Raw genomic sequence first — 27,066 nt, forward strand, 5'->3', positions numbered from 1 at the left:
ATGGACAGTGGGTACAGCATATGAATGGTGAGAGCCCTCAATCCTGTCCTCAGGAAGCCAGGAGAATTTGGTTGGTATAGGAGACAGTCATGTTAACATGATCACTACTTTTCACGTTCTCTCTGAACCACTGAAAATTGTTTGTTTGTACATTAACTTGAACCTAATTATGCCTCATTGCTCCTTCTTTCTCCATCCACATATCTGTGACCTGTCATGTCAATCAAGTAAATCTGCCCATTCTCTATTATACTCTCTTTTTAAGTAATCCGTATTGTGCATGTTTTCCCATCTCTCATCTATATAAGATCACTTCTCCCTTCACCTCTCCCTACTCCAAACACCATCGGTGCTCTAGCCATCTTGAAGTACTTAGTTTTGCATAACTACACCAGGCTTCCAAAGCCTGTGCCTTTTTCTACTGGAAAGAATGCTGTTTCTCTGTTTCAACAGTGTTTTCAACTTTCAAGGTCTGACTAATGTCCTCTCCCTTATGAATACTCTTTCTGTACAAGTTAGTACAGAAAGTTAGTATACCTTCTGTTTGCTTTATGAATGTGCTTTACTGATCTCTTATAAGAATATTTGTCTTGACATCATATAACTGTTTCTTCACCTCCCTTATTCCCAACCTTCTTCCCCAGCCTGAACTTCTCCAGGACACACATTTTAAACATCCAGCTAAGTGTGTGGCACTGTGCATACTTCTCAGTGCTTGTTGAATAATTTTATGCATGTGTAACTGAATGAAAAAGTTGCTCATTGAAAAAGTATATTCCAAAGATCAGTTTGTTTCAGAATTCTTCCACCAGCAGTCCTGACATTCTGATTATTCATTACTCTGACATTGAATTATTTGATTCAACTCTGTATTGCCATCTGTTCCTCTACTTTTCATTTTTTGGGTTTTATCTAAGGGCAGCATGGAATAGCAAAAATAACACTGATCTAAGGATCTGGAAATCTAGATTCTCATTCTGACTTTTGCTGTATAACTCTTGGAAAGTTAACTTAACCCCTTTAGTTTTTTCCTCTTTTCTCAAAGCCTATTAAAATATTTGCCTTGACTGTCATACAAGTTTGTTGTTAATTATATCTCAAAGGACCAGATGAGGCAATCAATTTGAAAGTACCTCAAAAAGCATATATAAATCATCTGACAGATAAAAGTGGTTTTTAAAAATCTTTTTACCAATAATAACTCCCCAAATAAAACTCCTAAAAGAGGGAGACCATTCTGTAGGTTTTGTTGTTTTCTTGTTAAGTTCTTCATATTCATCATGTGATGCAGATTGGCATTAGCCACTGACCTTTTTTCATTCTGAGCTCTAAAACTAGACTTCTAGATCTAGAGAGTGGCAGATCTTGTGCCTGAATTTGGAGGCTTCTGACTATATATTTACTCAGTTGTTACTTTTCTGATCCCCAGGCTTGTTTCCATCAGTATCACCAATGGACCAGTATTCTGTGGCCTGGTTGGGGCAGTAGCAAGACATGAATATACAGGTAGAATAGATTGGATTATTAGCTCTATGACTTAAGGGATGAAGATGGAAGAGGTGGTCCAAAAATTTTCCACTCTTTACTGTCTTTCTAACACAGTTATTGGCCCTAAAGTGAGCCTTGTGGCCAGAATGATAGCTGCTTATCCAGGCTTGGTATCCTGTGATGAGGTAACATATTTAAGGTCCATGCTTCCTGCTTACAACTTTAAGAAACTGCCAGAGAAAATAATGAAAAACATCTCCAACCCAGGGAGGATGTATGAATATCTTGGCCATAGAAGATGTATGTGAGTATTATTGGTGAGAGTTTATTCTCATCTCTTGCAGAATAGAGGCATGAGAATGGTAAATTTTCAGTTGTATGAAATTTAGTAATACTAGTACTTCCCTGTTGGAATAAGACACATAAAAGGAGGCTTTCTCATCTTGAGATTTTTAGCTTGTCTGTTTAGCTCTTAGCTACTTCTTTGGGGAATTTCCTTCTCTCCAACAGGAAGAAAATAGCAGTAAATCACTAATCTAGGTGTTCTGTGTGTGTGTGTGTGTGTGTGTGTGTGTGTGTGTGTGTGCATGTACTTCACAATTTACTTACCTCTCTGAGCCTGCAGTAATCAATATTACTTTCCCTTTCTCACTCCCTAACAATTTTTAGTTCTTTTACACAGATCTCTGTACCTCTTCAGTTATTTGAAGTACTTGCTTAGGAAGACAAGAGTTCTTGATGCTATTTTTAATAAAACATTTCTCTTTGTTCTTTTTTTGCAGAATGTTTGGGAAAAGACATTTGGCCAGAACGAGAAATGAAAATTGCCCTTTGTTAGGTGAGTTTTCTAACTTAGATCATATTTGTTTCAGCTGTAGATGGCTAGACATGATTTTAAAAATAAAATGGAATGCAAACTAAATGATTTTAAGTTTGTATTAAAAATAGAGAGCAGCCTTCTTAGTGAATTTATATTTGTTTTGAAGAGGATCTGTCATTTCTTTTTCATGTTGAATATTCAGATTTCAGGTCAAGTTCTACCATTTTGCTTGAGAAGTACCAACATTTAGTTAGAATCTTTGTAAGTTAGGGTTTTGCTACTGGGGTCTATTCTGCCACCTGCATTATATAGTCCCTATTTTTATTTTAATCTACATTTATTAATCCATTATCTTTACCTAACAGTTTCAGACCTTGAAGACTAAATTGTTATTATGGAAATTTTTATAACAAACTAAGAAAATAATAGTAGCCCCATATCCATATGGTGCCTGGTTGTTCTGAATGTTATTGCTTAGGCTCTGCAATAAACCCTGAATCTATCCAGTTCCTCAGCACATACTTCTGTTTGTCTCAAGTTGATTTTCTAGACCTAGATATGAAATTCCATCAAAGAATGGGATTCTGGATTCTGCCAGGGATTCTGGGACAGGGAGGTGATAGAGCTTTTAAGAGAGCTAGCTTTGAAAATCAATTCAAATAGTCTCTACTATAAAGCACAGAGTGCTTCTTGTCTCTTTGCAGACAGGGAAAAGGAACTGGAGGCCTTCAGATTGGCACAGCAGTCATGTTTGCAACAGAAGAAGGGTCAGGCAGTTCTGTATGAAGGTGGAAAAGGCTATGGAAAAAGCCAGATTTTAGCTGAAATAAACTTCTTGGCCCAGAAAAAAGGGCAAAGGTAAAGACACCTGCTTTCTGACTCAAAACCTACTTTGGGGGGGCTTCTTTGCCTTATTGGTACAACTACATGTCATTAGATTCAGCATCCTTGGACTGGTGGAATGAATAATCTCTGTGTGGGTCTGGGGTCCCCCAGTGACCATGTTAATATTCACCAGGGTGTTGCCATTGAAACTGAAGGAAGCAGATTCCCAGCAGTGCTTCTATGTTATCCAGACCCTCATGGCCATCTTCTTTGAGATTGATACATGCCCAGCCTATTATCGGCAAGAGTGCCTGCACAGACAGCTCCATGGAATGGTGGATGAACCACTTCATTGCCTTTTTAATGACCTCTTCTTTGTGAAGGTAACAAAGACTTTGACTTTCTGAATTTGGGTTACTGTTATTCTTTCTGGATAGTCAGATCCACTGTTGTCTTTTAACGTAATTAATACCCTTAGGCCATATATATGTAGCTTAAGAACACATAGTCTTGGGAGGATCAAGATTTGGATTCACCAAAACCCAGGTTTTTTTTTTTTTTTTTTTTTCATTAGAGTGGATTCTAAGACTAACTCTGACACTTGCTAATTATATGGCCTAGAGCAAATCACTTAGCCTCTCTGAGCCACAATTTTTTCATCTGTAAATGATTTACATACTTTATATGATTTTACATAAATTTTAAAGAAGATAGTGTATAAGAGATTGTATTATAAATTTTAAACAGCTACATGTGTTAAGGTGATCCTGACCCTAGGAATTATATTCATGTGTTCTTAAGTCAGTTGTGATTTTTTATTCCTTAAAGCTGCCTTCCTATTCCCTAGCCATGGAGTATATCCCTTGAGCCAGCATCTAAGTCTCAAAATCTTCCAGTGGTCTAGGGTTTATGTGGTACCCAACAGCCAGCAAACTAAAGATACCCTGTTCATTCTCCATCACTTCTAACTTCTAATCTACCTCCAAAGAAAGTATTTGATATAAAATCTATCCAGTTCCTCAGTATAGCCCTCTATTAAGTTTTGTCTGAGCTCTAACCCTTGTTCATATAGTCAAGCAGGAATCTCACTTTGGCTAACAGATCCATGGTAGCTTATGTGCCTTAACATAGCACAGTAAAAAAATGTTAGGTGATATCCATTGCATCTCTTTCTGACAAGTTGCATGTAGAGATTCATCCTGGTATATTTGGTGTAACTTGTATACTGGAGCTGCCCAAAGTAGCATTACTAAGTACAACCTGTCATTTATTCCTTAGTTACAGCCTTTAATAATTTTCTAGACTCTGGTATACAAAAAGAGATGTAAGTATCTGTCTTTAACCCTCAATGAACTTTCAATATTACACTTTGAGCTACACATTAATATTGGATTGGATCTTGTCTCTCTATGCTCAATCTCACAGAAACCCACTCTTCATTAAAATAGAATAGTTTTCTGTTCCTTTGGAGAATATGCGTATTTTTATTAGGTTGCCATTTTAAATGCTAATACATAATATTTCTTTTTGATCAGTTTCCATTGTCCTTCAAAGTTTCACACATGGATGACCTGGCCAGACAAAAAAAGATTAAAGAGTGTTTTATTGAAGTGCTTCAGGAGGTGGGTACTTTTGCTACATACCATTTATTCTTAATATTTGGAGATGGTTTATGTTTAACCAGTTTGCATCATACATTGTTCTAGGCTTTTCTTGGCCTTCCATTTGTTGCTATCTTCAGTGTTTGTGTCTATCTGCAAACATGTATTCATTCTACAGCATGGCATGGTACACAAAAGAGTTTTGGCTCTTTCTTGGTCCTGTTTCTTAATGAAATTTTAGTAATTTGATGTAAAACAATGGTTTACAGTGCAGGTGAATCGCTATTTTACCTATTATTTATTAAAAGCACAGATACCCAGACTCTACCTCAGAATTACAGAATCAAAAATCTATATGAAAAGAAAATGATGTGACCATTCTGGAAAGCAATCTAAAAGTAACAATTCAAATTTTAATAGCATGTATCCTCTAAATCTAGGAACTCCCAAGGAACATGTCCATTGTGTTTATTTGTGGAGGCCAGAGAGGTACTGGCATGAACACGTGGATAAACACAGTGAAGTAAATGTTAAAGTTAGAACTAAGGGAATAAGATGAAAACTTAACAATGTGGAGTGATATAAAAACAATTCTGAGGGCTGGGGTTGTGGCTCAATGGTAGAGTGCTTGCCTAGCATTTGTGAGATACTGGGTTTGATTCTCAGCACTGTGTATAAATAAATAAATTAAGGGGCTGGGGATGTGGCTCAAGCGGTAGCGCGCTCGCCTGGCATGCGTGCGGCCCGGGTTCGATCCTCAGCACCACATACAAAGATGTTGTGTCCGCCGAGAACTAAAAATAAATATAAGAAATTCTAAAAAAATAAAAAAATAAAAAAATAAAATAAATAAATAAATAAATAAATAAATAAATAAATTAAATAAAGGTCCATCAACAACTAATAATAATATTAAAAAAAAATAGTCTGAAGCCAGAGGATGTAGCTCAGTGGTAGAAGGCTTGCATAGCACCGCAAAAATAAAAACAGTCCTGAATAAAAAAAGAGGAAGAAATAATGAGATCTGTAATACAGTAGTATTTATATAAAAACAATGTATTTGGCAAAACAACAATGCATATTTTAAAAGAACAAAATGCAAACAAAAATCTATAGGATAAACACATTAGAGTGATCACCTGACACCATGGGAAGCAGAGCAGGAGTGGGGATAAAAATGGATACAATTTTTTCAGAATGTTCAGTGAGTGGGGCCTGGTAATGAGAGTGTTGACAAGCACTGCCAGGAGATTCTAATGTGCAGCCGGGTTTGAAAGTTGCCATTTTAAAATGTTATAAATTCTCATACAGAATAAAGTCTTTGTCAAAATGAAATATTTGAAAGCTTCAAGTTTGAGTTAGAGAATATTTTGATACTTATTTTTAGTTAGAGCATTTTCTTGTTCACTTATTTTATCCATACATTTTTTATTTAGGAATTAGATATGTAGGTTATATTTTATATTTAGAAAGTAAAATGTGACCTGGACTTAAAATACATTTTACTCTGAAAATTCCATCCTGTTTGACATTTTGTTTAAATTGTTGATGGAAAAATTTCAGTAGATCTTTATTTCTAATCAGAGGTTTTTATTGTTTCTTTGCTGTTATTTCCAGGCAATGAGGGAAACACCACTGATTTTCCTCATTGACGAGGCCCAGTATATGGATGCAGCTTCCTGGGAGTTTTTGGGAACATTGCTCTCCAGTGTGCCCATCATCATGGTGATGACGTTGACCCCTCCTGTCACCCTGTGTGGCTGGGCCCAGCACTTCCTACAGAGTCCTCAGGCTATCCTTGTGCCCATTTCAAAGTTGGCAGCAACCTCGCTGTTGAGAATGGCATGTTGGGAACTAGGGGTGGTGAGCATCCCCCAAGAGCTGCAGATGTGAGTGGCTAGGATCAGCTGGGCACTTCATTAAGGGAGGAACCAGTGCCATAATATAAAAGAGAAGGCTCAGGGCTCAACAGAGCTGGGGGAGAGAGTGGCATTAGTAAGCATGATGAAGCCCAAGATGAGATTTCAGTCTCCTTGTAAACTATGAAGGGGCTACCTCCCCGGCTGCCCATGCAAGTTTTAACAAGACAGTTAGGATTTGGATGGCTTACTTATAGTGTCAGTTATATACAATCAGGCCAGTTTCTGCCAAGCCTTTTAGCAAGGAGATGTTAGCTCCTTTTAACATCAGTAGAAGCAAAATAGTTAAGAAAAAAAAAAGTTACTGCCAAAATATATTTCAAAGCCAATCAGAAATTGTTTTTCTTGCTGGGAATGGTGGTGCACACCTGTAACCCCAGCGACTCGGGAGGCTGAGGCAGGAGGATTACAAGTTCAAAGTCAGCCTCAGCAACTTAGCAAGGCTCTAAGCAACTTAGCGAGACCCTGTCTCTGAATAAAATATTTTTAAAAGGCTGGGGATGTGGCTCAGTGATTAAGCACCCCTGAGTTAAAACTGCAGTGCACCCCCCCAAAAAAAAAACCCAAGAAATTGTTTTTTTCCTACGTTTTTCCCTGCTGCTGCTTCCCTCTGTTAGTGTATATACATCAAGATCTGACTTTAATAAAAGAAGATTCCTCAGTATGAAGTATCCTTAATATTTGGCTCCCCTCAAGTGGTCATCTTTAGTCAGCAATCACCTACTTACTTTCTGCAGCTACCTTCTGCACAGGAGCTTTGGAAACCCCCTGTATTGTGAGATCCTATGCCAGGACCTTCTCTCTAAGGACATATTGCTTTTTCATGACCTAGAAAAGGAGGAGGAAGAGAACAGCAAGTGGGAAACCCTCTCAGGTAAGTTCAGCCTTGCAACCACTGACGTTTGATCTCCATCATGGCATTACCTAGTCTTTATGAAGCTTGTGGTCATTCCCTGTTGACATTGTGGGCCAGATTAAGCCCAGCTAAGTACAATGTACAAATACTATGCAACTAAGGTGAAAACACTAAATCGCTGCCTCAGATAACTTAATTCAGTCAACCAATCTGCAATAGTTTTATTTTGAGTAGCCTAGGAGATCAGGTAGGAAATAGGGTTTTTAACGATGAGAGTCCAGAACAGAGAATTGTATATTAATGATGAGGAGGACTTGAGGATTTGGATGGGGGATGGGAGAAGGAAGGAGGATGGGCTAGGAGGAAAGGGTAGAATTACATGTATATCCAGAAAGGCATCGTAGAGCTGTGATATCATAGAAACAGAGCTATTATAAAGTAAGCAGGAATAATGAACATTGGTGAAATATAATATGGTACAAAGGATGCTATTAGTTTATAAGAGAAAATTAAAGAACAAGCAGGATGGGTTGGTGTGAAGCATGTTAAACCGTAGTGTTGGGCTGGGGATGTGGCTCAAGTGGTAGCGCACTTGCCTGGCATGCGTGCAGCCCGGGTTCGATCCTCAGCACCATCTACAAACAAAGATGTTGTGTCTGCCGAAAACTAAAAAGTAAATATTAAAAAAAAATTCTCTCTCTCTCTCTCTCTCTCTCTTAAAAAAAAAAAAAACAACATAGTGTTTTCCATTCATCTTCATCCTGAAGTCTCTTGACTTAATCTTGCATTTCTGTGCCTTTAAAACTACAGTCACTGAGCTTGGTGTTTTCCTCAGTCATGGTCCTTTTTTTGCCCCTACAGCCAATGCCATAAAATCCACAATGTATAGTATTTCTCCTGCCAGCTCCAAAGAAGATCAGGAACTTTATGTCTGCACAGTCAAAGATGATGTAAACTTGGATACAGTGCTTCTCCCACCACTGTTAAAAGGCAAGTTCTTTGAATACCGCCAGTGAACCAATTACAGGTGTCACTGCAATTAGTAATTGGGTGAGTGAATGAGTACAAGTCTCTCATTATCATTCTGGTTTCATTTTATTCTAAACAGGAAACTTGTCTTCCAGAAATAAGTTCTAGCATGGCCTGAAGAGCCTTTTGAAGACATGAATAATGTTTACTTAAATGGCCTTTTGCTTTCTTTTGATGATCTGGAAGCTTTTTCCGTTTATTAATAAAAATTAGGTCCCGAGTTTCCCTTTGTGAAAATTCCAGTGCCAAAGGAGGCAATAAGCAAGGGAGATGATGTTGCTGAGATTTAAGAAAATCTATTATGCTGATAATGTTATGTATATAGCAAGAGTTTAATAAAAAAGAATGCAAAGTATGTTTATTTTGACCAATAAGGAACAAAGAATTTGGCAGGCAGGCATAGTTGGAGAGGAGACGTTCTTTGAGATTAATTATGGTTTTTTTGTTTTTAACTTTTTTTATTTTTATTTATATATGACAGCAGAGTGCATTACAATTCTTATTACATATAGAGCACAATTTTTCATAAGTCTTGTTGTGTACAAAGTATATTCATACCAATTCATGTCTTCATATACTTACTTTGGATATTCATGTCCATCACATTCCACCATCATTTCTAACCCCATGTCCCCTCTCTTCCTCTCCCACCCCTCTGCCCTATCTAGAGTTCATCTATTCCTTCCATGCTCCCCCTCCCCACCCCACTATGAATCAGCCTCCTTATATCAGAGAACACATTTGGTTTTTTGGGATTTGCTAACTTAGCCTTATCTTCTCTAACTCTATCCATTTACCTGAAAATGCCATGATTTTATTCTCTTTATTATGTTTTGTTTTTCAAATGTTCTATTCAAGTGTTTGGTGGGGGAGATACTATATTAAGCCCTCTTAAGGAATATTATGATAAATATAGTTCAAGTAAAATATCATCTTGTTGTGAAAATAAGACATGTACATGAAACCACCATAAAGACATGCTAGTCAATTGCTGGGACTCTGGAATCAGAAAAATGAGGACACTTTTGGCCCCTCCACTTACTGGCTGGAGGCCTTTGATAAGTTAGCTGTAGTCTTCTCATCAGTCAAAAGAGGATAACAATAGACCCTACGTCATGGGTTCTGTTGAGGATTTAGCAAAATAAATAATGTCACATAATATTCTGTTAATGTATGACACCATAGTTCTTCGTTCTGGAGATTTGGGGTTCAACTAGACAGTTTTTGCTCTAACCCTGACAGGCCAAACTTGGCATTGGCTCTAGTTAGAAGTAAATGCAGCATGCTGGCAGGACAGTAGCAGGTGGTTTTCTTCAGTGGGAGTCCTTACAACAATTTACCTGGCAACCCAGGGACTATTCCCTGGAGCCTCAAGGAATAATAGTCCCAGTGTCAGGAATGAGACCCATGAAGCTTGGATGCTTAGAAACCCCAAGTCCCAGATAAGGACTTGGCCCTGCAAGGATCATGATCTATTACAAGAATTATTACACTCAAGGAAGCCCCAAACTGTATCTCACAATCAGCTCATTTACATTTCCCCAGTCCAGATTCAAAGGTCATTCTTAGCATAGCCATGTTTCCTGGTAACACTGCCCACGTTCTAATTTTATTGGGATCCCAAGAAACAGCTAGAAAATTAACCCAAAGTCAACATTGTCAGGGAAGGAAAAGAGGTTGTAAACTGCAAGCTAAAATGAATAGGTCAGCAAAGCCTTGGTCTAAAAGAAAGGCCAAAGCTAGATTGTGAAAGATCACACTGAGTTTTAAAGGTATTTGAGAGAGAGACTGACTTGATCATATTGTGTTTTTAAGATATCTAATTTTGCCACTAGTTAATAATATATTGTTGGGATGAGAATAAAAAGAAATTGGAGATGTGCAAAACAGGATTTATAGTGATCCAGGTGAAAATGGCTTGCTAGTCATTTAAAATTGTTTAGTATGAAATATATCCAAGAGACATTTAGAAAGAGGATGGATGGATGACCAGTAGGTTGTGAAGAGAAAGAACAAAGTTTAGGATGATTTCAAGTTTTTGAACTTGATGACTTATTTATTTAATACCAACCACTTTAATGTTTAGGTCAGAATATGGAGAGATTTAATGAAATCCTTGGAGTTTATTAAGATCTTTACAGTTATTAGAGATCTAGGACCAGGAAATCTGCCTTGAAAGTTTAATTTAAAATAAGGATCTTAGGCTGGGGATGTGGCTCAAGCGGTAGCACGCTTTCCTGGCGTGCACGGGGCACTGGGTTCGATCCTCAGCACCACTTAAAAATAAAATAAAGATGTTGTGTCCACCGAAAAACTAAAAAATAAATATTAAAAAATTCTCTCTCTCTCTCTCTCTCTCTCTCTCTCTCTCTCTCTCATATAAAAAGTAAGTCTAAGTACTAATAGGTCATGAAGTTGGAAAGGATTAGTGTAGCCGAGTGATCCAGAGCACAGTTTTGGTCTGCCAGCAAAGGGTTTTGGTGATCATAGGAGAACAGTTTCAGTAGTGTGGTAGAGACCCAGTTGTTGGTTGAACAATTAATGGGAAACAAGAACTTGGAGATAGAACTCTTTCAAGAGGTTTGGTTGACTAGAGAAGGGGGGATTAAGGTAGGAAATAAATAGGGGTATATAAGAAGCAAGCTTTTTTATTTTTAAGATGTACAAATTATCAACATAATGTATCCCAGGTTTATAGAACCATTGTTCACTGCTGTTTCTTGCTTTCCTTTTTTTTTTTTTTTTTTTTTTTTTTTTTTGGTGGGGGTACAGAAATAGCAGTAAACCAACTGGATCAACTGAGCCCAGAGGAACAGTTGCTAGTGAAGTGTGCTGCAATCATTGGTCACTCCTTCCATATAAATCTGCTGCATCACCTCCTGCCTGGCTGGCATAAAAATAAGCTACTTCAGTTGTTGGGGGCTCTTGTGGATATGCATGTGCTCCACTGGCTTGAGCTTCCTGCTGAGTCCATGTTAGTACCTTCCATTATTGACATCATTGATCAAACCAAAGAGAAGAAAAAGTCAGGTGAGGAAGGCGGGGGTATTCTGTGTTTAGAAAGACCATTAATATCATGTATTGGGGCTTCTCTCTGAAGGCTGGCGATTCAGAAATGGAAAGAAAATTTTTGTTTATCTATGAAGGAGCCATGGTTATAATAGAAAAATATCCTGTATCCTTATTCCAGCTCCTTGTTAACTCCTGTGTTAGTATTTGTGTTTTGATTTTTTTGGTTCATAAAATATTGTCATAATCATTTACTGGTTTTCTAGGTACAAATAATAAGGAAAAAAAAGATAAATCATTTTGAATTTTAGAAATTCATAAAGAAAATGACTCATGGGGTATTGAAACAGACTTGAACGGAGCAAAATTCAATTGAACAGCTTATGATTTCAAATTCTCCATATGAAAGAATAAAGTCATAGCATTGATGATCCAATTGAGATCAAGTAACTTTCTCAAGATAGTCAAATATTCCTTGGAACTCTGAGATCACATTTTTTAAAACACTCTGTACTTCAGGGTTAAACAGTTCCCTTCTACATACTCTCTCCCAGTCTCCCATTTCTCTTTGACTTTGAGATGTTTGCACTCATATTTCAACAGAATATGTCTTATGATTTGAGATTTGTAACAATTTAAAGTAAAAAAGCTCAGTTAGAAGGAACCGTCAAGAAATCTTCCCAATGTATTTCAGTAAAACTAATAATTTCTTCCATTTTGTACCATATCATCAAGTAGAAATGGTCAATACCACTTTCAGATAGGTACAAAATTTTTTATACAAAGGAGGCAGGCACACCAACCATGAGTTGTAAATAAAATCTTATAAAGTAGCAACAATGTGCTTGGGAGTTTGCTATACTGAAGCATTGAAATACTATAAGGGAGAGTCTCACTTGAATTTTCCTAAATTTCAGACGCTGGCTCAGCCTCTCTTCTCCGGCTGCAAAAAGAACCATCCCTGCCTCAAACTGATGTTCTAGAATTTGGAATGCCTCTATTGCGGGAAGCTGCTTGGGAGCTGTGGCCCAAGGAACAACAGATTGCACTGCACCTTGAATGTGCCTGTTTTCTCCAAGATTTGGCCTGCCGCTGTGGGAGCTGCCATGGAGAAGACTTTGTCCCCTTCCATCGTTTTGCAATCTGTTCTACTAAGCGCTCTGGGGGGACCTTTAGATTCTGTACTTACAAAGATAGAGGCTCAGTTCTAACACAAGTGACCACAGACAAATTGCAGCTGCCTTCTCCCCAAGGTAAACCAGTAGGCAGAAAGAACTCATGTGGGCAGCACTTCTCTTTTTCCATGCACTTGGAGCTCTCCATCAAAAAGTTGAGATTCAGATCGGGAGAGAGTATGTAGAAGGGAACTGTTTAACCCTGAAGTACAGAGTGTTTTAAAAAATGTGATCTCAGAGTTCCAAGGAATACTTGACTATCTTGAGAAAGTTACTTGATCTCAATTAATTAGAAAAAGTAATAATATCAACTTCATATTATCATTTTGAGAATTGAATTGGTTAAAATATATAATGTGCAGCTTTTATTGCCAAGCACATGTTGGGTACTCAGTACAGTTTAGTAATTGCCTTCATTATTTTTCAGTTCACTATACATATATTGAGTCCTTACATGTATCCGATGCTACACTGGATGTTAGGGATACAATGTGGGTAAGCCTCAGCCTCTGAACTCCTGAAGCTGTCAGTTTTGGGGGTATAAATTGAGAATTCTAGTATGACATGGTAAAAACATTGAAAATGGCCTACACATCGAGTTTAGGGATGCCTAGAAAAAGGCACCATTAACCCAGACTGAGGAATGTTTCAGAGAAAACACTTCCCTGAAGGAGATAATGCCAGAATTGAATCTGTGGGATAATGAAGTTGGCCATTTGAAGAATCTTGTATTAGTTGATAGATGTTCACCATAGCCTCTTAAACCAGACCAGGGTTCATCCATCTTTGTTTTAACCTCTTCAGTTCGCTTACCTGGAGGATTTCATATTTCTTTACCTCAGCCTATCAAAAAATTTCTTCTTTCATCAGGCTGGGATCTACCTTCTTGCACTCCACCTAGTTTTCCCAGTTGTGCCATCTTCCGTGACTGAAACCAGCTGTCAAGATCAAACCAAATCTTCTCCTTCTGTATTTGTTAGAAGTTGGTTTGGGTAGAGGGTTAGGGGGCAGGGACACTAGGGGGAAAGTGGTAGATTGTTCCTGTTGGACAGCTAAAGTGAGAGAGAGATTTGACCTATGATCCTAATACCTGTTCTACATATAACATAATATGAATGTGAAACCAGTGACTTGGAGCAATCCTGTGGGCATTTCCGTTTTTTGTAGTTTCCAAAATCTGGTATTGTAAAGAAATTGTGCTACCATATTTCCTGTATGGCCCCTTTACTTTTGAGAAGTCAGTGTCAGCTTTAGACTAGATGGTTTGGTCAGTCTGTGAGAGAGAGGCTCGAGACCTCCAGAGCCCAGCCGAATACTGAGTGGGCTTCCCAGACTCAGGCCATACAGCCTTGACATTACTCAACTCCAGAGGCCACTACTCCCAGAGGCTAGAATGAGAAAGTGCCAATTGGAGTTATGCCCACAATAGTGCTGCCAAACCCTTTTCCTTAATTACCTTATCTATTATAAAGATCATTACCATGAGAGAGCCAGTCCTTTTAGTTAACCCAAACATTCTTCTTCTAAAAATGCTCTTAGACTCTATCAATCCTGCCCATGTAGGTAAAATCTCACCATCATTCTTAATATTTGCTAGTTTATTATTATCATTATTATTATTATTATCATTATTTCCATATTACATTTTTAAATTTGTCCTAATTAGTTATACAAGACAGCAGAATGCATTTTGATTCATTGTATATAAATGGAGCACAACTTTTCATTTCTCTGGTTGTGCAAGATGTGAAATCACAACATATGTGCAGTCATATATGTACCTAGGGTAATGATATTCATCGCATTTCACCATCTTTCCTGCCCCCATCCCCACTCCCAATCTCTCCCTCCCCTTTGCCCAATCAAAGTTCCTCCATTCTCCCCACGCCCACCCCCCAGCATTATGTATCAGCATCCACTTATCAGAGAAAACATTTGGCCTTTGGTTTTTGGGGATTGGCTTACTTCAATTAACATGATATTCTCCAACCCCATCCATTTACCTGCAAATGCCATGATTTTATTCTCTTTTAAGACTGAATAATATTCCATTGTGTATGTATACCACACTTTCTTTATCCATTCATCTGTTGAAGGACATCTAGTTTACTTCCACAGTTTAGCTATTGAGAATTGAGCTGCTATGAATATTAATGTGGCTGTGTCACTATGGTATGCTGACTTTAAGTCCTTTGGATATAAACCAAGGAGTGGGATAACTGGGTCAAATGGTGGTTCCATTCCAAGTTTTATAAGGAATCTCCATATGCTTTCCATAGTGGTTGCAACAATTTGCCACCAGCAATGTAGAAGTGTACATTTATCTCCACATCTTTGCCAACACTTATTGTTGCTTGTATTCTTAATAATTGCCATTCTGACTAGAGTTGAGATGAAATCTTAGATTAGTTTTGATTTGGATTTTTAGAGATGAGAACATTTTTTCATATATTTGTTGGTCAATTGTATATCTTCTTCTGAGAAGTGTCTGTTCAGTTCCTTGACCTATTTATTAATTGGGTTATTTGTTTTTTTGGTGTTAAGTTTTTTGAGTTCTTTAGACCAGAGACTCTGTATCTAATAGAAGAAGTAGGCCCAAATCTTCATCATATCAGATTAGGTTCTGACTTCCTTAACGAGATTTCTAATGCACAAAAAATAAAATCAAGAATCAATAAATGGGATGGATTCCAACTAAAAAGCTTCTTCTCAGCAAAGGAAATAATCAGTAGCCTGAAGAGAGTGCCCACAAAGTGGGAGAACATCTTTACTATACACACATCAGATAGAGCACTAATATCCAGAATATTTGCTGTTTTGATCTGTGACAGGCAGCTGCAGGTCAAATATGGAAGATAAAGGCTAGTTAAGTTCAGCTAGTAGACTGCGGCATCTTGTGCTTACCATAGTTTTCTTCTATTGGTCTTTGGCCCTACAATTCACTCTGATCTGGTCATCTACTTGATCCACATATATTTAGGGATTTCCACCATTGGAAGTATCCATCAAACCAGAATGGACACATACTTCATTTTTTTCCTTCATTTAGCAAACATCGAGGATCTCCTTCAAGGGGGGAACTGGTTTGAGGAAATTGACGATGAGGATTACTTATGCGAATCACAAATAATTGTCATTAGAAATTTATAATGTATCATCCTAATTTTGTATTGTAAGTTGCAGAGAAAAAGGTAGTTAAAAATTTTAAATATTCTCAGTTAATCCAAACATGGATAATTAAAAATAATTGTATTTTTTCTCCCCACAGATAGTTTTAATTTCCAGGAAAAAACATTCAGAAGTCAGGAGACCTTCTCAAGTGAACAACACAGCAGGTAGATGAAGATGCCCAGGGAGGACACAGAGGTCTCAGAGTGAGAGACAGATAGCCATCAAACTGGGGTACTCACCTCACCCTCATACCAGAGGGAGTCTGACCACTCTGCAAAAGACTCTTTTTTTTCCATTATTTTTATTGGTGCATTATAATTGTGTGTAATGGTGGGGTTTGTTGTTTCATATTCAGACATGCACACAATATAATTTGGCCAAAATCATTCCCCAGTATTTCCCCTTTCCTTCTCCTCCTCCCTTCTCATGGTCCCTTTCCTCTATTGATCTCCCTTTGATTTTCACAAGATCCCACAATCAACTTTCTTTTCCCTTTTCCTCTCTAGCTCCAGTATATGAGAGAAAACATACAACTCTTGACCTTCTGAGTTTGGCTTATTTTGCTTAACATAATGTTCTCAAGTTCCATCTATTTCCCAATAATGGCTTTTATTTTTCTTTACAGCTGAATAAAACTCTGTTGTGTATATAGATTACACATTTGTGTATATATGTGTAACATATCTGTTGATGGATACCTAGACTGGTTCTATAGTTTAGGTACTATGAATTGTGCTGCTATAAACATGGATAGACATGCATTGATGACTTTAATTTTTTAGGATAAATAATGAGGAGTGGTGTAGCTGAGTCATATGTTGGTTCCATTTCTATTCTATTGAGGAACTGCCATACTGATTTCCAATCTTGGAATTGGACTAATTTACAATCTCACTAACATGTATAAGTGTTGCTTTTTCTCCCTACCTCTCCTGCATATATTACTGTTTGTATTCTTGATGGCTACCATTCTTAATGGCTGCAATTCTGATTGGAGTGAGACAATCTCAATTTAGTTTTTATTTATATTTCCCTAATTGCTAATGATGTTCGACATTTTTTATATATTTATTGGCCATTTGTATTTCTTCTTTTGAGAAGTGTCTGTGTAGTTCATTTGTCCATTTATTAATTGGGTTATTTGAGGGGGGAGGGTGTTAAGTTTTTTAATTCTTTGTGTATTCTAAATATTAATCCTCTGTCAGAAGAATAGTTAGCAAATAATTTGTCCCATTTTAGTGATTCTCTCTTCACATTCTTATTTCCTTTGGGATGGCATCAAATTAAAAAGGCAATGTACAGCAAAGAAGTGGGAACTCTTATAATCAGCCCAAAATTCAGAATGACAGTTCTCTAAAGGGAAATTATTTCTTAAGGGTCAAGAATAATTTTATTTAAGCTTTCAAACATTGTATACAAAGCAGATTTTTTCAGCTATAAATCTGTCGATTTTTTTTTGCTTCAGATGATATGAAAATGTGTATTTCCTAACCATGCACTTCCTGACTTTCTAATGCCTATCCCATCAATTTTAAACTTTCATTTTCACCAGCTGTTCTAGACATAGTTTCTCATTCCACTTACCTAACCTGCTACTCTACTGATTTCAAACAAAACTATTTAAAAAACCTGTATTCCTCATGAACTACCCATACTCACCTGTGCCAGCTATCCCTCTTTCAGTGCTGAGTGGCCTCTGCCTCCCTCCATTTATCAGCATGTTGACCAACCTTCAAGCCCCTCCTCAATTTTTACTGTTTTAGACCATTGTGGTTCAGGAATATCTGACCTCTTTTGACCTCAGGATGCCTTTAGAAAGTACATGCTAGTAGTCAGAGAGGTGAGCTCTAGTTTGGGTTCTATTTCTCATTAGCTGTGATACCATAAGTCATGTAATTTCTCTGATCATTAGTTTCCTCACCAGTAAAGAGAAGTATTTTTTGCCTTCCTGATAGAATTGTTATAGGATTGATGCTGCTATATACAATAATATTTAAATATACTATGAAATTGCATATTTTTTACAAAATTGAAATATGCTACTAGAAGATATATTATTACATATTGGTTTGTATCATTTTGTTTTATTTAACATTTATTTTGTTAGCTTACTCTTTAGGCGTAATGTTTCCCCATTTAGATTATGAAGTACTTAGGTTAGTTTTAGGTTTGGGGGGTGTTTTATCTTTGTTTTTTGGTGGTTGTTTGTTTGTTTTTCTCAGTACTTGGATGGAACTTTGGGGTGCTCTACCATTGAGCTATATCCCCAGCCCTTTTTATTTTGAAACAGGGTCTTGCTAAGTTGCCCAGCCCTGAACTTGCAGTCCTGCTGCCTCAGCCTCCTGAAGAGCTAGGATTACAGGCATGCACCAATGTGCCTGGCTGGCTTTAATTTTTTAAATCCCTAATAGAGCATTACAGTTATAGCTCTGTTTTCTGACTTATTAAATTTTATAGAGTAATAGAGTAATTAATTATACAGACACTTCCTGGGAAAAGTGGTTTTGAGACCTTGTAATGCCCCAACAAAAGTGACAGTTTTGTGGCCACTCTCAGTTCTTGATCTTCTCTCCATAAAGAACAGAGGAAGAGTTCCTAGAGCGAGTGAACAGGAAGCTGGCTCAGACCAGCCCCAAGAAAGACCTGTTGACTGTTGGGTGCAGACCAACATTGACCACAAAGCCCTGCCACTGTGAGGAAATCCTGAAACTAGTGCTCTCACCACTCACCCAGCACTGCTTGGTTGTTGGAGAAACCAATTGTGCATTTTATTATCTGCTGGAGGCTGCTGCTGCCTCCTTGGACCTGTCTGATAATTACATGGTGAGCAAGCTCAGCTCTCTGCTCTTGAACTGAGCCTTTTTACTTTGGGAATTTGATTGAGAGTGCTTCCTGTCAAGTAGGAATAGAAAGTGGAGGAAAATGGGAGAGAGAGAAGCTGGAGGGATTTAGGAGAAGACGTGAAATGGGAATGTGGTGAGAGAGAGCACTGACCCACACTAGCCCTGCCCTTGACCTGCACAGCAGGCTGGGCCCTCACTCTACCTCAAAATCCCAAACCTGATTCAAATTCAGATCTTGACCCTCATCCTAACCTTACCCCCAGCACCATCCTAATCCTAATCCAGTTTCTTCATCCTTTGTTTGAAGGCTTTCTTTTATTTAAGGAAGGCAAGCAGTCTTCTGGGCCAACCCTCAGCATTCTCGTTCTTGAAAAAGCACAAAGTGAAGATTTGTCAGTTTGAGGAGGCCACTTTCTGCAGGCTTCGGTCAGAGGTGAGGATGAGCATAACCTTGAAGTTTTGTTTTTTCTAAGAGTTACCCTATTTTTTAAATTCCATCATGTCTTTTTTTTCTGTATGGTTGTAAATGTGATAATGTGATAAAAAGTTGGATATATTTTATAGAATTATATGTTATATAGAAAATGAAATAGCCCCCACTCATCCCACATCACTCCCATCATAGTTAAAAATTTGATCTGTAGTCTGCCAACTATACACAATCATGTCATTTTTCAATTATATCATTTTAATAGGATCATATTCCATATTCTTTTTCTTCTGCAGCTAATTTTACTTTTCATAGTACAATTGAATATATACTTGCATATGTGCATACTTATTTATCCATCAAATAATTGCAACTGCCAAGTACTCCAAGTATATTGTATGGATAGAGCATAGTTTATTCCTTTTATTCATGTGAATTTATGTTGTCTCTAATTTGGGGGTTGAAAATTGGTGTAGTGAATATTCTTGTTCCATCTCTCTCTTCCCTTTCTGTAGGAACTTCTTTGAGAAGTTCCCAAACGTAGAAATGCTCAGGCAGAAGATATGGACAATTTTACACTTACTAAATATATCACCAAATTGACCACCAAAAATATTATATAAATTTGAATTTTTCCCATTTCTTCATATTCTTAACAACATCAGATATTATCAGTCTTTTCTAAACTTGCTAATTCCTAGACAAGTTATATTGTGTTTTAATGTGTACCTCTTAATTATTAAGGTTCTTTATTATGTTCATTGGTTATTTCTGTTTATTTTCTGTGAATTATCCATTTATGTTCTTTGCCCTCTGGAGTAAATAAATTAATTTAAGATAAACATTAAGATAATCTGGTTATGAACTTAAATATATAGGCTTTTGTAGATTAAAGAGAATATTAGAGTTTTCCAGTGTTACATTATTTTTGCTTCAACAAAGTGGTCTTTGGAGTAAAGTTAAACATTTTTTTCCTTTTATGGAAAGAAATTATTTGTCATTTCTCCCAAGATTGTTCAAGAATCACATAAACTTCATCACTTTCTTGGGAGATTGAGCCTTAGAACATGAAGTTATAGGATAACCTCAAGGTAGTTTTGAAACCCAACACCTACATCCACATCTCTGGTAGTACAACCTATTTAGGAAGGAGAGATATAGGATTTTCTACAGATGCTTTCTGGCAGCTGAGAGTATCTGAGTCTCTGCCCAAATGATGATGCCATCTCAATCTAGCCAGCACCACTTTCTTTCAATCTGTCTCTACTGCCCACTGACAGATGTGTAGGCAATGAGAAAAGAAGGTGTTTTCTCCAGAATTCTGTTTTCTCACCCCTTTAATGCTTATTGCCCTCCTGGTCCTTGTTTTTGTGACTTCTGACCAGGCTGTTCTCCAACTCAGTTCACTCTAGCACCTTAGTGATTCCAGCTACATACACATCTCTAAATGAAAGAGCCAGTATATTGTATCCATAGCTGGATGTGGTGGCACATGTTTATAATCCCAGTGACTGGGGAGGCTGAGGCAGAAGGATTGCAAGTTTGAGGCCAGTCTCTGCAACTTAGTGAGAACCTATCTCAAAATAAAAAATAAAAAGGACTTGTAGACGTAGCTCAGTGGTACAGCACCCCTGGGTTCAATTCCCAGTACCCAAAACAAAACAAAACGTAGTCCATGGTATTCTTCCCACATTTACACAAGTGTTTCTTATTTTGTCAACTCCAGGTCTGTTTCAACATGGGACAGATCACCTTGGCCAAAAAATTAGCCAGGCAAGCCCTTCGACTGCTGAAAAGGAATTTCCCTTGGACCTGGATTGGTGTCTTTTTCCAAACATTTCTGGAAAAGTATTGGTATTCCTGTTTCCTGAGCCAGTCTCCAAATAATCCCAGTGAGAAGTGAGAAGACAGTCCAGATTGTCCTGGTTCCCTTTAGGGCTACAGAGAACCACAGCTAAAGTAGGACCCAGCCTAGAGCTTTTCTTATATTGATCTAAGTAAGAGTCCTCTTTTTCTTGCTATCAAGTGACTTTCAAGCATATTAGCAGAAAAGCATATAACAAGATCCACCTTCTTCTCCCAGCTAATTAAGTATGACAAATAGCAAGTCAAAGAATGAGCCTTTTTAAAAAATCTCTTTCTGGACTTTTCCTGGTTTAGAGGGATGAATTAAAATGGTCCGTGGGGTTGGGAGCAGTGGAGTTCCAGGAACATTTCTGTGTTTGACAATCTGTAGATGGCCCCTAATGATGAAGAATAAGGGTGTGCTGACTAACCACCCCATGCTTCACAACAGTAAGAAGAAGCTGGCAGTTCTACAGCAACGGGTACATTGCCTCTCCTTGCTCTGGCAACTCTATAACCTGGAGGCCACAGCCAGCAGCCGCAGGTTTGCCTGCCTGGCCACTCTCATGCAGAAAAATTCAGCTGAGGAGTTTGCAAATGAAGCCCAGGTGAGCAATTCTTGGACTTCACTGAGAAACCTCAAGTACTAGAAAGAAAGACCCTGTCAAGTTCCTGTTTTTAGCATCATTCCCCAACACCCCAGACTTAACGAGACACTATTGGTCATGTATATGAGAAGGGCTTCTCAATTCGAAGTTTATAGAAGGATTTCCAGGTGTGGGACTATGTGGGATCACCCTGAACTGAAGGCAGAATTTTGTGTTATATTCAAAATGGCATTTCTTGGGTAGTAGGAGGGGGAAAGGTCATAGCTTTCTTCAGATTCTCCATGTCCCTGATCTAAAAAGGGATTAGAACTGCTGACTTAAGGGGGAAAACATGGTGAATATTTTTCTAATTTTAGTTCCCATCTGTTTTTCTCTTTTACCCATTTATTCAACATATATTTGATGAAAACATTATATGTCATGTACTGAACTTGGCTCCAGGGAAACATGTAGTGTGTTAAAATATAGCAACATATAGTTTGTTAGGTGATGATAAGTGCAATGGCTAAAAATAAAGTGGAGACGGGGAGGCATGGGGTTCTGAGAGCAGGGGTTGCCTTTATTGAGCGGTGAGTACTGGGGATTGAACTCAGGGGCACTCACCCACTGAGCCACATTCCCAGCCCTATTTTGTATTTAGAGACAAGATCTCTCTTGAGTTGCTTGGCACCTCACTTTTGCTGAGGCTGGCTTTAAACTCGTGATCCTCCTGCCTCAGCCTCCCAAACCACTGAGATTGTAGGCATGCACCACTGCACCCATTAGGTTGCCATTTTAAACAGGGTAGTCAGAGAATGTCTTGCTGATCAGGTGACATTACGGCAAAGAGCTGAAGGAGATGAGAAGCCAGGCTGTCTTGCGAAAGATTGTATAGGCAGAGGACACAATGAAAGCACAAGGCACATCCTCTGTGTGCGAGAAATGGTGAGGAGGCAAGTGTGACTGGAGGGGAGGGAGAGGAAGAGAGCCAACCAGGAGATGAGATCAGAGGGACTAGGGAAAGGCGGGATGGCAGATGGTACAGGCCTTGTAGGCCAAAAATAGGGTTTGGCTTTTCCTTTAAAAGAGATGGGAAGCTTTTGGTGGGTTCTACACACACACACCAAAAAAGGGGGGGGGGAGCAGTACAAGGTTTACTTTTAATAAGATCATTTTAGATGTTATGCCAAGAACAAACTGAAGAGGACAAAGGAGGAAGACCATTTCAGAGTCTGTTGGCAGTCATCTAGGCAAGAGATGGTGATAGCTAAGATTGTTACAGCAGCAGAAGGAGAAGGAAGAGTGATCTTTTGTCAAAATAAAATGAGCAAAATTTGCTCATGGACCTCTTATGGGATGGAAAAGAAAAGAATCAAGGATAATTTCAAGATCTGCGTCCTGCCCTTTAGAGGCATAGAGGTGCTCTTCGTTTGGACAGGGAAGTCTGCAGATTCAGTGGAAGATTAGGAGCTAGACTTTGGAGATATTCAATTTCAAATGCCTGTTGAACATCCAGGTGAAGCTGTGGAGTAGGAAGTTGAATATATGAGTCTGGACATCATAGGACCTTTCTGAACTAGAAATGGAAATATGGAAGTCACAGTGTATAAATGCTATTTAAAGCTGTGAAACTGGATGAGAACATCAAAGAAATAGGAATAAGCATAGAAAAGAGGAAATCCAAGGACTGTGTTCATATAACTCCAATATTAGAGGTCAGGAATGATAAGGGTTGGTTTAATAAAAGAAGCTGAGAAGTTGCCAGAGAGACAGGAGAAAAACCAAAAGAGCATATGTTTTAGAAACCTTGGGAATACAGTATTTCAAGAAGAGAGCCACTAACATGTCAAATGTGTACATAGTTGTAATAGAGATCTAAGCAGCTGTTCTGAAGAGCCATAAGGAGCAAGACTCAGAGGCCTTAGTGGAGGGGTAAAAAAGGGGGTGTTTCAATCAGTCTTGGATTGAAGGAGAAGAGGGGCATGTAGAGAAAGTGCTTTGTTTAAAGAACAGGCAGGGGGCATGATCAAATTAGAAGTGGAAGGGTAAAAGGAGCATGTTTTCCTAGGTGGAGTAGAAGAGTGTGGTAGCAACACCAGGAGTCCAGATTGAGAGCAATAAGGCACCACAGTAGGCCCTTAAACAGGAAAGAAGCCAAATGGAAATGTCACATGAATGGGCAATGGGAATTTGTTTATTACCCTACAGGTTGTCTCTACCTACGTGGACCTCTCCCAGTTCTCCCAGAACATGGGCGATAGGGAGAAGTGGCTGCACTGTGAACAGATAGCCATTCAGAAGAGTAGCCTGTGTTGGTTCTCCAGGGAAGGATTATTGGCTACAGCCCAGCTCATGCAGGCCTTGGCCTACACCAAGCTCTGCCTTGGCCATCTTGACTTCTCCATCAAGCTGGGTAATGGGATGTTGGGGCTGGTGGGCCCAGAGATTTCACAGTGTCCAGGTTCACAGTTAGACCTCACACAATGCTCTTTAACCTCCTTAGGTTTTCAAGCTCATGAGATATGCAGACACCTCAAGAAACCGGCTCTGGAGAATCTAGTTCTTTCAGTTCTCTTCAGATCTGCATTTCTGAAGAAGAAGTATTAAGATCATTTTCAGTTATTGTAGTCATTGTATAAGAATGGGAGAGATGTCCTTCAGAGAAGTTTGGGTTGGAATGGGAGATGCTTTTCCATTTCCATAGCCAGGGCTCTTTACCCTGACCCCTCCAAGAAGCATTATCTTAAGTGCAGGGTGTCAGGAGTGGAAATGCAGAGTGGAACTCCACTTGGACCTAGTGGGCAAACTTTGTTTCCCCACCCCCCATTTCCCTGCAGGGAGGTAGGGGATTACAACAGCTCGGGTTCCTTGAAACTGCCTCAGAGGCATTTCCCACCTCCTTTACCTAGAGAAAGTCTGATCTCAGGCCTATGTTCTCTATATAAATACAGCTCTGGAGAGGAGTTCTTGGGAGTGTTAGATGCTTTGAAGGTTAAGATCCCCTCCTTTCCTGCACCATCTTCCCCCACTCCCTAGCTGGTCCCAGTGGCTCTGTCTCTCGGCAGATATGATCTGTGTGTCCATGTGCTGGAGAGTCAGTGGGCTCTAATTTCCCAGGGTGATGATGTCCTTGGCCTGGCCTGCTTCTACTCTGCTTGCTTAGATCTGCTGTTGTATGGAAAAGGTAAATATTGCACAGGGCTCTGCTCTACGCTTAAGGGATGCAAACGTCAGATGGGGCACTAGGTTTGGAACATAGGCAATATGAACCCATCCCTCGGGCATGGTCCCTTTTTCCTAAAGTCTGAGTTGTGTTTTAGAGGGTATCTGCTTTTCTGGTTTGTTTCCTCCCTGTACCACCCCTTCTATACCTCACTCTCTATGTTGACGATATATACTAGCCCGGTTACTCTCTCTGTCCACAGGATTGCTGTGTCGGCCCTTTGACGAGTGTCTGTGTTTCATTCAACACTATGGGCACAGCTGCGTTCTAACTTCTCAAAGCAATGTCATGCTGGGGGTCCATTCCTCCCTGGCCATGTGGTAATGTCCCGCTGAGGATCTGTGGGAAAGGGTAGAATTCTAAGGTCCTCCTGAACTCATTTCGGCACCTCACCCCTCTAAGCAGGACAATTCAACATCTTACTTTTAAAGACCATTCACCACCCATCCCCTATATCTTACTAAAACAGTTCTTCTCGCCCTTTGTAGATTTGGGCCCATACGTTGAGGGTTACATTTAAGAGCTAGAGTAACCCACGGCAAGGCTGATTATCATGGTCTGTCCCACAGCAAGGCTGATTATCATGGTCTGTTCTTTGGTCTCCCTGCATGTGAGCTAGACTTCAACATTTTCCAGCACCATAATTCTGACTGGGTACCTCAGGGCCTTAAAGAAGTGACAGTTCATGAAAGAACCATGGTTTATAAACAGGGGGTAGAGTTGAGAGTTGTAACTCTTACCTTCTAGGTTTGCCCGGAACTCACAGTGGGACCTTTTTGAGCATCACTTCTCCAAGGCTTGCCGATTGGTGAAAAGAACCAATGCCTCACTATTTGGTTCACATGGCTTTGTGCGATTCCTAGAGTGCTGTGTGCTGATGTTACAGAAGATGCCAGAGGAGGTCTCTGGTCTTTCCCCAGAGACCCCCAGCCATACCCTCCAGGTAGCTATTTCTCTTCTGTCATTCAACTAACACCTAATGTGAAAGTTCCTGCCACTTGCATCTCTCCACATTCTTCTCTCACTGTCTCTGCCTCCCTTTTCTCCTTGAATACTTTGTTTATCCATCTAGAAAGTTGCTATCAACATATCATGTACCTTCCTAGATATTTTTATATCTAGATTAGGACTTGGTTCCTTATATTTACGCCTTCACACAGCTACTACCCAATATCATTAAAATGTTAATATTTAGCCCTCCTCAGTGGGCTTACTCGGTGACTCAGTCTGTGATTAAACACATCTTTCTACAATCTTACCTTCTGAGTATAAGATACATTCCAAGTTACTGTATCCCAGAACCAATTTTCCAGACTTATTTTGCCATCAGTAACTCTTCCCTGTCCCCTAAGCACTGAGTAAGTATGTTGAGTGAAGACTGTTGTATGTTCTGCTACAGTGGCATGTAGGGGAAGAGGGTACTAATTCCAGAGCTAATGGATCTTCCTTTTCTTTCAGTACTTTAAGGAGTTCTTCTCTCGGTGTGTGACCTGCCCTGTCTATCATGAGTGGGTCTCTGAGCTTAAGGCCTCTGTGATGAGGTGTGGAAAGAAAGAATCCATGACCTTGACTAACTCCATCAGACCTTTTGAGACCAGCTTGACCAGGATTTGGATAGAGGGAGAATTCCTAAAGAAAAACAACTGTTATGAAAAAAAAATTAGGAATACAGAGTAAGCATTCCTTCCTGGAACCCTTGTGTGAGAGACACAAAGAACAGTCTCAGATTCTTAGAAGCAGTCAAAGGCTATACCTCTAATGTAAAAAAAGGACACACAGATATAAGAAGTTAGTCTTTGTTCCAGAGGTAAGTATAGTCCTCTCCCTAGTGCTGGACCCAGCCCAGACAATTCTATTGTTATATGAAGAAATTGCTTCAATTGTTTTGGCATCTAAAACTCTTAGTCATAGAAAATTTTTCCTTGGACTTGGCTTAAATAACTGGGTTGTTTCTGTGGATGGATGGTCACAAAGGGTAAAAAAGAAGGCCTTAAAATTCACAGAGTAATGTATGTGAAGATGTAGGCATGAAAAAGAAAGAAAGAATATAACTTTTTGCCTCAGGGCCCTGCAGATCTCCTCCTTTCGAGGCTGGTTTGTGATATTTTTTATGTTCCTTCTTTCAGAATTTGACAGTGTGGCTGATGTCAAGGAGAATAAGGACACAGAAGAAACTCAAAGAATATATATGTTAAAACAAAAGAAAAATAACCTGATGGGACCAGGATTCTCATATTGTATATAA

The 27,066-nt window shown here is 38.9% G+C and overlaps 1 protein-coding gene across 1 annotated transcript; it reads left to right on the plus strand.

Annotated features, from left to right (window-relative positions):
- Nucleotides 1–27,066, plus strand: LOC308652789 (adenylate cyclase type 10-like; the record flags this gene model as incomplete). Its single annotated transcript, XM_081300833.1, is given in 25 exon segments — nt 1–11; nt 1,430–1,506; nt 1,603–1,792; nt 2,271–2,326; nt 3,013–3,166; nt 3,327–3,516; nt 4,669–4,755; nt 6,352–6,623; nt 7,391–7,527; nt 8,371–8,499; nt 11,311–11,568; nt 12,465–12,800; nt 15,991–16,057; nt 18,473–18,716; nt 19,044–19,169; nt 20,893–21,065; nt 21,463–21,619; nt 23,807–24,011; nt 24,102–24,198; nt 24,664–24,782; nt 25,024–25,141; nt 25,569–25,764; nt 26,280–26,474; nt 26,476–26,494; nt 26,948–27,066. Coding segments are annotated over 25 exon segments (3,732 nt in total).

Source organism: Spermophilus citellus (assembly GCF_964194105.1).
Source record: "Spermophilus citellus genome assembly, chromosome: 7".
Taxonomy (NCBI): domain Eukaryota; kingdom Metazoa; phylum Chordata; class Mammalia; order Rodentia; family Sciuridae; genus Spermophilus; species Spermophilus citellus.